The sequence below is a fragment of the Cyprinus carpio genome, chromosome A25, assembly GCF_018340385.1.
Source record: "Cyprinus carpio isolate SPL01 chromosome A25, ASM1834038v1, whole genome shotgun sequence".
Lineage (NCBI taxonomy): Eukaryota > Metazoa > Chordata > Actinopteri > Cypriniformes > Cyprinidae > Cyprinus > Cyprinus carpio.
Window position 1 is genome coordinate 15,594,366 of NC_056596.1, and position 9,544 is coordinate 15,603,909.

The 9,544-nt window shown below is 30.4% G+C and overlaps 1 protein-coding gene across 1 annotated transcript in view; it reads left to right on the plus strand.

The window, feature by feature from the left end:
- LOC109048196 (oxysterol-binding protein-related protein 5-like) overlaps positions 1–8,808 on the plus strand; it is a 44,070-nt gene extending 35,262 nt beyond the window's left edge. Inside the window, exons 13-22 of the mRNA XM_042715692.1 lie at positions 147–243; positions 356–454; positions 1,133–1,230; positions 1,331–1,420; positions 1,939–2,075; positions 2,934–3,119; positions 4,226–4,355; positions 4,473–4,587; positions 5,706–5,808; positions 5,905–8,808. Of these exons, the coding sequence (XP_042571626.1) occupies positions 147–243; positions 356–454; positions 1,133–1,230; positions 1,331–1,420; positions 1,939–2,075; positions 2,934–3,119; positions 4,226–4,355; positions 4,473–4,587; positions 5,706–5,808; positions 5,905–6,040 (1,191 nt within the window). The 3' untranslated portion in view covers positions 6,041–8,808. The remainder of the gene's footprint in view (positions 1–146; positions 244–355; positions 455–1,132; positions 1,231–1,330; positions 1,421–1,938; positions 2,076–2,933; positions 3,120–4,225; positions 4,356–4,472; positions 4,588–5,705; positions 5,809–5,904) is intronic.
- Positions 8,809–9,544: the final 736 nt, after the last annotated feature.

A 9,544-nucleotide genomic window follows, 5' to 3' on the forward strand; every position in this document is an offset into this window, starting at 1 on the left:
GGACACGTTCTGGTTGTGTAAATGTCTGTAGTCTGTAGTGGTTGGTTACTTCCTCTGCATACATTGTAAACATGACAATCTCTGTTTGTAATAACAGTGGAAACTGATAAGCTCATGTGATAAGCAGTTGACTTTTGTACTTTCAGGTTTCTCATCACCCTCCCGTTTCAGCTTTCTACATCAGCAATAGGAAGGACGGATTCTGCATTAGTGGAAGCATTCTGGCCAAATCCAAGTTTTATGGTATATAAAGTTGATACTGCAATTCAAATACAGACATGCAGTGATTTTAATACAAAACCTTTGTGCTCTTGTTATGTGATGCTGGTTCTAAGTTCAGTGTGATTTCTTAAAGGGAACTCTCTGTCTGCCATACTCGACGGAAAGGCCAGGCTCCTGTTTCTGACCCGAGATGAAGAGTATATAATCTCAATGCCATACGCTCACTGTAAAGGTGATGGACTCTTAAGTTTCATAATTAAAGAATGTGCTCATTTTTACATTATGCCTTAAAGATATAGTACACCCATGAATAATAATAATAAAAAAAAAACAATTAATTATTCTTTATCATCAAAGAAAAAAAAAAGATTAGATTATTGTATCATTATTTACCTCATTTAATTCTGAAAACACATGCTAATATTTTTATTCTTATTATTTATTTGCAATGACATTAAGTAAACAATCAACGTATTAAACAATAAAACTGTCAACATTATTATTTTTTAAGTAAAATATTATTTTTTAAATGAAATATAAAAAATAGTATAAAATAAAAATCATATCTTATTCTAAAAATTAATATTGCATTGTATTTGATTTATTTGTTTTATTATTTTATTTTAATTTATAACAATTATATTTAGCTTGTTATTATTAATGTTACTAAATACTATATATTTTATATTTTAATATAATTTAATATTTAAATGTGTGTGTGTGTGTATATATATATATATATATATATATATATATATATATATATATATATTATATAATATATATATATTTGCCAGTAATACTATATATATATATATATATCCTATGCTAATATTATTATTGTTATTTGCAGTGACATAAGGTGAGTAAATAATAAGAAAACTGTCAATGTTAATGTTTTTTCATGAAGGTTTTATGTGTGTTAATGTTACATTAGAGCTTGGCGGAAAAATCACCATTGAGTGTGAAAAAACACAATGTTACACAGAACTTGAATTCAAATTGAAGGTATTTTGGTGACCAAGTCTCCAAAAGTAATTTTGAAAGTGAATTAATGCATTTTTTTTTAATTATAATCTTACAATTGTTGTCTTTTTCTCTGTTCCAGCCTTTTCTTGGCAGCTCTTGCAACGTTAACCAGATTTCTGGAAAGATCCGTATTGGTGAAGACATTCTGGCTACAGTAGACGGGCATTGGGTAAGAATCATTTCAGAAACTTACATAAAAGAACAGTCAGTATCAGCAATATCCCCTATAAATTCCAAAATATATTGTATATAAAATGACTATACAAAATAAATTATATATATAAACTTACATCTAGAGTAAAAAAAAAAAAAATATATTTTATAAATAAAAATATTGTAAAATAATATATATATATATATACAGGAATTTACATTTGTTTTGTTTTTTTTAAAAAAAAAGGACTTTGTGCAATGCAATTAAAGTCATTTTGGATAAAATGCAATGTAAAAAAAAAAAAGAAATTATATATAAGTTAAGTATTTAAGTATGTATTTTTTGGCTTGTTTCATCAGTATCTTTAACCTTCAAGTGTCTCTTCAAAGATAAGAGAAGATAATACAGAACTTTATTGATCTCTATGGAGGAAATGGAGGCAATCTTAAGTGCACAGGTTACAAGATTGCCTATCACAGCAGCTGACAGCACATGATCTCACAGACGTGTCTGAAATCCCAATCTTTCTCCAGGACAGTACAGTGCACCTGACTGAGAAGAGGACGGGCCAGCAGGAGGTGCTGTGGAACCCCGGTCCAGACATACGGAGACAGCGGCTGAAGAGACAGGTGGTGCAGATCGACCAGCAGGAGGCGTTCGAGTCTGAGAGGTGCGCAAACACAAAACACCAAACCAATAACCAAAAAGGCTAACAGGGAAAGCTAAATATATTACACATATGCAGTTTGATTTGTGATTTACCATACATGTTTTGATTTATTTTAATTACTTGTTTTATTTGCTTTTTAAATTTATATAATTTTATATTAATAATATTAAATATAGTTATATAAAATATATTGTATTATATGCAGTTTGATTTGAATTGAAAAAAAATGTTTTATTATATAATTTTGTGTGTGTGTGTGTGTGTGTGTGTGTTTAATTGACATATATTTGTATAATTTTATTCATTTTAAATTCTAAAAAAATATATATTTTTAGGTAATGTTTATATATTTTTGATATACATTTTAATCTTAATATTGATCAGTTATTGCTTTTTATTTCTAAACATTTTTTGTTACATAAAAGCCTTTTTTTTTTTAGTTATTTTTTTTTATTTTTAAATATTTTAAACTATGTATGTTTATTAAATATGTTTCTTTTTTTTTTTTTTTTTTTGTTAAATATTATAAATTTATTCTTTTATATATATATATATATATATATAATAGCCATATATATATATATTATTTTTTTTTCTTCTTCTTTAAATGTATATTTTCCTCTTTTTTTTTTGGTGTAGTTACAGCCCCTACCAGCAGGTGGCTACTGCTAATGTTAACCAGTCAAACCTTAGTGAAGACTACATATCACTCTTAAATCTCTTGAATCTTGACCTCTAAATCAACTTTGTAAAGAATAAGCGTGATTCATAATGACCTGATTTTTCTGGTTTATATTAAACCACATCAAAGAGCTGTAAAATGTGTTATTATTAATAAATATTGTCGTCTGTTTTTAGATTTGTCGGTGTGCAGCATGTGACCAGAGCGATTAAGGATAAAGACCAGATGAGAGCCACGCAGGAGAAGTTTGTGCTGGAAGAGGCTCAGCGGCAGGAGGCCCGAGAACGAGCCGAGCGGCCCTGGAACCCACGACTCTTCTCCTTCAACACAGACACTAATGAGTGGCACTACAAATACCCCGAGTACGTCCACAATAGCACACTGAGGCTCTTATTAATTATCATACACAAGCTCTACAGAAAAATAATGTGCTTTAAAGCAAAATTAACTAATTCCATAATTTTCATTGACGTATATGGTTTTTTTATTATTATTATTATTATTGGTAACACTTTACAATGAGGTCACATTAGTTAACATTAGTTATCTGCATTAGTTAACGTGAACTAATAATGAAAAATAATCTGTGCTTTTTTTAGCGTTTACTAATACATTATTAAAATACATTTAAAAAAAAATGTTCCGTAACATTTAATGGAAGTGAGTTAACATTGAACAATTAATGAATGTTAACAAAGATTAATAAATTATGTAACAAATGTATTGCTCTTTGATAATGCTAGTCAAGGCAATTACTAATGTTATCTAATGTGACATTATAAAGTGTTACATTTTATTAAATAATACATTATTATATATCACTAAATTATGAATTATTGTAAATATTATATATGTTGTTATTGTTATCATTATCATCATCATTATTATTATTAAATGATATAATGTTATTGATATTATTATTAATTATATGAAATTTTATGCATTTATATATATATATATATATATATAATTATATATATATATGTATTATAATGTTATTAATATTTATATATTATGTGTATATACATCTATCTATCTATATATATATATATATATATATATATATATATAAAATCCTTTTAATTGATGTCATTTATAGATACTTATTAATTATCATACACAAATGCAGAATAATTATCATACACAAATGCAAAAAAAGTGATTTTAAGCCAAATTAAGTGATGCTCTAATTTCCAATTTTTTATTTTTATTATTTACTATTGTATTTTTTATTATTTTGTATATTTTATGAACATTCATTTATAATTCATCTTAAGATTTTAGTATTAATTAATGAATTACACTATTTTCATTTACTGTTTTTAATATACATTTTAATCTTTAAATGCATATTTCAATTTTTTTTTTTTTTTTTTTTTTTTTTTTTTTTTATAAATACAAATTACAAATCCAAAAATTGGCAGTATTTCAGTAACTAATAAACTCCTCGTCCTGGTTCTGTTCTCAGCACGAAGCCGTGGGATCCGGAGCGCTGTCTGGTGCAGTTTGAGAAAGATGGCATCATCCAGACAAAAGAGAAATCACAGCGCCGACGCAGAAGCTTCTCCTACAGCCAGAGCTGGGCTGGACAGCAGACGGTGAGTCACGCAGGACGGTTCCTCCCACAGCTTCCTAGTATTCTGTAAAGCAGGATTTATGTAGCTGACCTGCTGGCCCTTCAGGGTGTGTTTGGTTGACAGACATGTGTTTCTCAGGTGCGGGTGAACGGCAAGCACAGGAAGTCGAGCAGCCAGCCGTCCAGCTGCAGTCAGAACACAGAGAGCAGCAGCAGCACACCAGAGCCCAACCATGAGTCATCCGACAATGAAGGCAAGTCTTCAAGCCATACACAAACACAGCTCCATCTATTCTAGGAGGTGAATAAATAGTTCCTCTGGCAATTAAAATAGTCTGACTGTCTGACTGTGGACTGTTACAAAAGCTTCAAACGTGACTAATCCAATCAGATTTTCCAACTTCAGTTATCTGCTTTATGAAAGAGTGTATCAATTCCACTATTAGAGACTAAAAATATCTGACTTTATGCTGTATATTACAGTAAACTAACTGCATTTATAAAAAAAAATTAGACACAACTTTTAAATACCTGTACAAAAACTGATTCAATCCAGACAAACAGCTTGGGAAAGCTTTAATAAAAATTTAAGTGGCTTTAGAACATTGGCTGATTACACATGATAAATAAAGAAATAAAATAAAATAATAAAACTAAATAAATGCATTCCAAAATAAACAGTTTGTACTAAAATAAATATTTATTCTAGAATAAAATATAAAATATTTATTTTATATATCTAAAATATTTATTTTTAAAATAAATTTATATTAAAATAAAATATTTATTCTGAAATAAAACAATAATTTTAAAATAAAAATGTTCTAAAATAAAAAATAAATATTCTGAAACAAGCATTATATTTATTCTAAAATAAATGTTTAGTATAAACAAATTAGTCTAAAATTAAAAAAAAAAAAAAAGTTATTATAAAACATGCATTATAAAATTTAAAAAATCCTAAATCTGGTTATAAAGGATCCTAAAATATCAAAAAATAAAAGATAGAAAAATCTAAATTATTTAATTTATTATTTATAAATTGTTTTATATAATTTTATATATTAATTAAACATATTATAAATAAAAAATGAACCTAATATATATGTGTATATGTGTGTGTATATGTATATATATATATATATATATATATATATATATATATATATATATATACACACACAAAAAATATGTATTAACAAGTAGATTTTTAAATGAAGCTTGTATTATAAAATAAAAAATAACATCCGTATTATTAAAGAACTAAAATATCTATTTTAAAGCAAAAATAAATATATGTTTTAAAATAAAACCGAAAACCAATTCAAGTTTTTAGATTGTTTGTTTTATATGTCTCTATCTGACTTCTTAGGCTTCATGAACCAGTGTGCAAGATGCACTAAAGAAGTGAAGGACATCGCCCTCATAGAGGCCTCGGTAGCAGCTATACAGAAAACACAGAAGGACATCCAGAGGCAAGTACAGCTTGAGACATACTGCATTCAGCATTATGCTATTCAGTATCATCTATTAATCTCACTGAACCTGCATCTCAATCCCTGTATCTTCAGAAACCTGAGTTCACTGGGTCGTCAAATCACGCGGCACAAGACAGAAGAGGAGAGCAGGTCATTGAGCGGCCGCCACTGTCTCATCCTCTGCATGCTGTTGTTCTTCCAGCTACTCATCAGCTATGTCTTCACTTGAGATGCTGTCACCTAGAGACCATCGCCTAGCAATAAACACAACCAAACCATCACCATCACATAGCCCCTTGAATGCCCCACCGTGTTGTTGCTACTGACTGTAGCCACACCATAAAGCACTAAGCACTTCAATTAGAGAGAAAGAGACTCTTGTTTTAATTAATATGGCCGATAATCATTTCAGAGTGGATGTAAAACACTGTACTGCCACTCTCGGTAACTGACGTGTTCCCTCTTTCCTATGTACTTCCCTTTCTCTGCAATATAGGTAATGTATCTGTGGCATTTTTGAATGCAGTTGAATGGGTTTGTGTGTCTGTGTTCGCGTTACCCACAAACTCCTCTTCCATTTATACACCGGGCCTTAATAATAATGCCAAAAAGAGGAAAAAAAGAAGCGAAAAGTCAGTGAAGTCCGCCAGTGCAATTTTATTATGCTTTCAAGTCAACGACTGACCACACAAATTTGCTCGTTTTATTATTTTACCAAAACAGTGTTTCTGTATAGAACAATACAAAGAGTAAATGTTTACAAACTTGATTGTACACAATGGAAACAATGCTCTGACACCAAATGTGTTGTGTAGATTTAGATGAAGTTAACAGAATTGGAGAGAGCGCTACGATAACAGAATGGACTGTGGCAAGCTGGTTTAACATTTAATCCTTAAAACGTACCAATATCTATAGTGCTTATCCATTAGCCTTTAGTGTTTATTAGCTACTAGTTCTTATTCATTAGCTACCAGTGCTTATAGTTACTAGTAACTTTTTAAAGGTACTAGTACTTATTTCAGCAGCAACTAGTAACCATTCTATTGTTACTAGTAACATTTTTTTTTTAATTGCCATTGACTTGCCATTGACTAGTTCTGAATAGTATGTATTCCACTATTGAATAGTATCTTTTTAAATGTTACTAGTAAGAATTCATGATATACTAGTACTTATTCATTGAATACTATTGTTTTTCATTAGATACTAGGACCTAAATAGGTACCCATATCTAATAAAACGTATGCATACTAGTAGTTATTTGTTTTATGTTATGACTAGTCCGAATGGCCACTGTAGAGTTCAATTAAAAAACTTACTAGTAATATTTGGTATAAGTACTAGTATCTAATGAATAAGTCCTAGTGTCCAATAAATAAAAACTATATCTAGTAATAGGTTCTAGTATCTGAAAAAATTAGTACTAGTACAAAATGAACAACAACTAGTATATAAAAATGTACTTGTCACAATTGTTTTTTACCCATCTTATGTTATGGCCACTTTAGAGTTCAATTAAAAATCGCACTAGTAACATTTAGAATAAGTACTAGTATCTAATAAATGTGTATGAGTATGTAATTCATAACAACTTGTGTCTTATAAAAGTACTAGTATGTATTTAATAGATATGAAAATAGACAGTACATTGTAGGGCTGCACGATAAATCGAAATGAAATCGAAATCGCGATTAGACAGAAGATATGATTGCCATGTGTATCTTTCAGTGAAGCACGGTTCTGTGATCTGTAGGAAATCAACATCCGAAGGCCAGAGGGTGCTCTCGTGTGGAAATTCCAATTACGCCCGCAGAAGAAACCCAGGAAATGCCTATAGCAGTTGCTGAATAAACAGATTTAAATGCTTTCATTGATTCAGCGTGACTAATAAACACACGACTACGGCAATATATGGTTTATCGGAGTTCTTATTATTATCATTATCATTATTATAAAGTATATCTATAATGCAATGCTAATCGACAGCCTTTATCACTGCTTAGAATACTATGAAATATGTTGCGTGCCTTATTCTGTGTAACAAGCCACATCATCTCACAGAAGGATTTATTTAAAATACTCGGCTAATGTTATCAAGTGAGTTTGGAGTAAAAACGTTATTAAATGTGATATTTTCACATGCTTTTTATCGCAAACGATTTTTTGATTTCATAATCATACGATTATATCGTCTGCATTTTTTTTTTAGCTTGTCAGAGAACTACGGCTCTGTGCAGTAAATGCTGCTCCATCTGAAAGCAGGTGATGGAGATTTACTACTAAGCACAGAACTGGCTTTACTGACAATATGTGCATGACAATTGCATTCGATTAATTGTGCAGCCCTACTACATTGTAAGGATTAAATGTTAAAATGGCTTGCCATAATAAGAATATTCATACTCATGCCTGTTTGTTGTGCATTGGGTAGGTCAGTCACAATAGGGACACATGAGGCCTTCTGGGAAGTTCCAGTTAATTGATTTTGCTCGGATGAAGTGCGATACGTTCAATAACAAAGGTGTGACTGAGTAATCGAACGTGTAGATATTTGTTTGGAACATTTGAAATTCAGAATGTATTTATTTGATCGTTTCACTTGATTTGTTTTATATATAAAAATTGTATTGTTTTGAACACATTCATTCAGGTTTTCTGGGAGCAAGTACAGTCAAGCATCAAATCCCTCTCTCTTCCTGAGGTTTTTTGTTGTAAAGTTTGAGTGACCCCTTAGTGGGGAAATATTAAGGTCAAAGTACCAAACTTCCAATGCAGGATTCATATAGGAAATTTGTGCTTGAATGATGCTTGAGCTCCTGAGCCATAGTTCAACCCATTGAAATGTAAAATTATTTTTCATTTACTTTTTCCTTTTTTACAGAGCACAGTACAATGTTATCTTGTCTGACAACTGAAATGAATGAGATGTCAATGGCTCACTGTTTATTAATGATTGTTGCAATTACAGCACCACTGTAAAGTTTTACATTTCGACATGTTGCTTTGTCCTTTTTGAAACATTCACATGCACAATAAGGAACATGTTTAGATCAGTTTTACAAAGAGTTTTACCATTTTTGCCACTATTTGAACCATAAACTCCCTAATAGTTTCATATGTATTATATGTAGACAGTTTTGTGTTATTAATTTAAAACAACCCAATAAATTTAGAAAGTCAGCTGGAGGTTGTCCTAACTTTAAGTAGTTAGCATTAGACATTAGCAACGTGCTAGCAGTAGCAATCACCTAAGGTTCATCCAAAATCGTTTATTGTCTTAATTGTCTGAGTACATTCTACGTTTGATAAGAAATAAACTTAACGTCTGTTAAAAAGTCTATTCCATATAGAATGAATGAAATCTAGATGTACTACATTCATCTTATTGCTATTGTCATGAGACTTTGGGTTTTGTCCCTTCACTGCCATTCACAAATCCTTTCCCATGGCCTTATGGGATAGAAAAGTGTCCAATTGTTGCACATTTCAGAATCTCGCCCAGAAATGGTAGGTGATCTGCGTTTTTCACCTACTGTTTAATGAATACTTTAAATTTGGACAGTATACTATATAGTAGGGAGGAAGACAAATTTGGAAGCAACATTAGAACACCTTAGAAACATGCTAGCAACCACTCAGAACACCAAAGTAACTGCTTCCCTATGCCCTGGCACTCACCTAAACACACTAGCAATCATCTGTGCATAAGAGATGGGTAAAAACCTTTTTC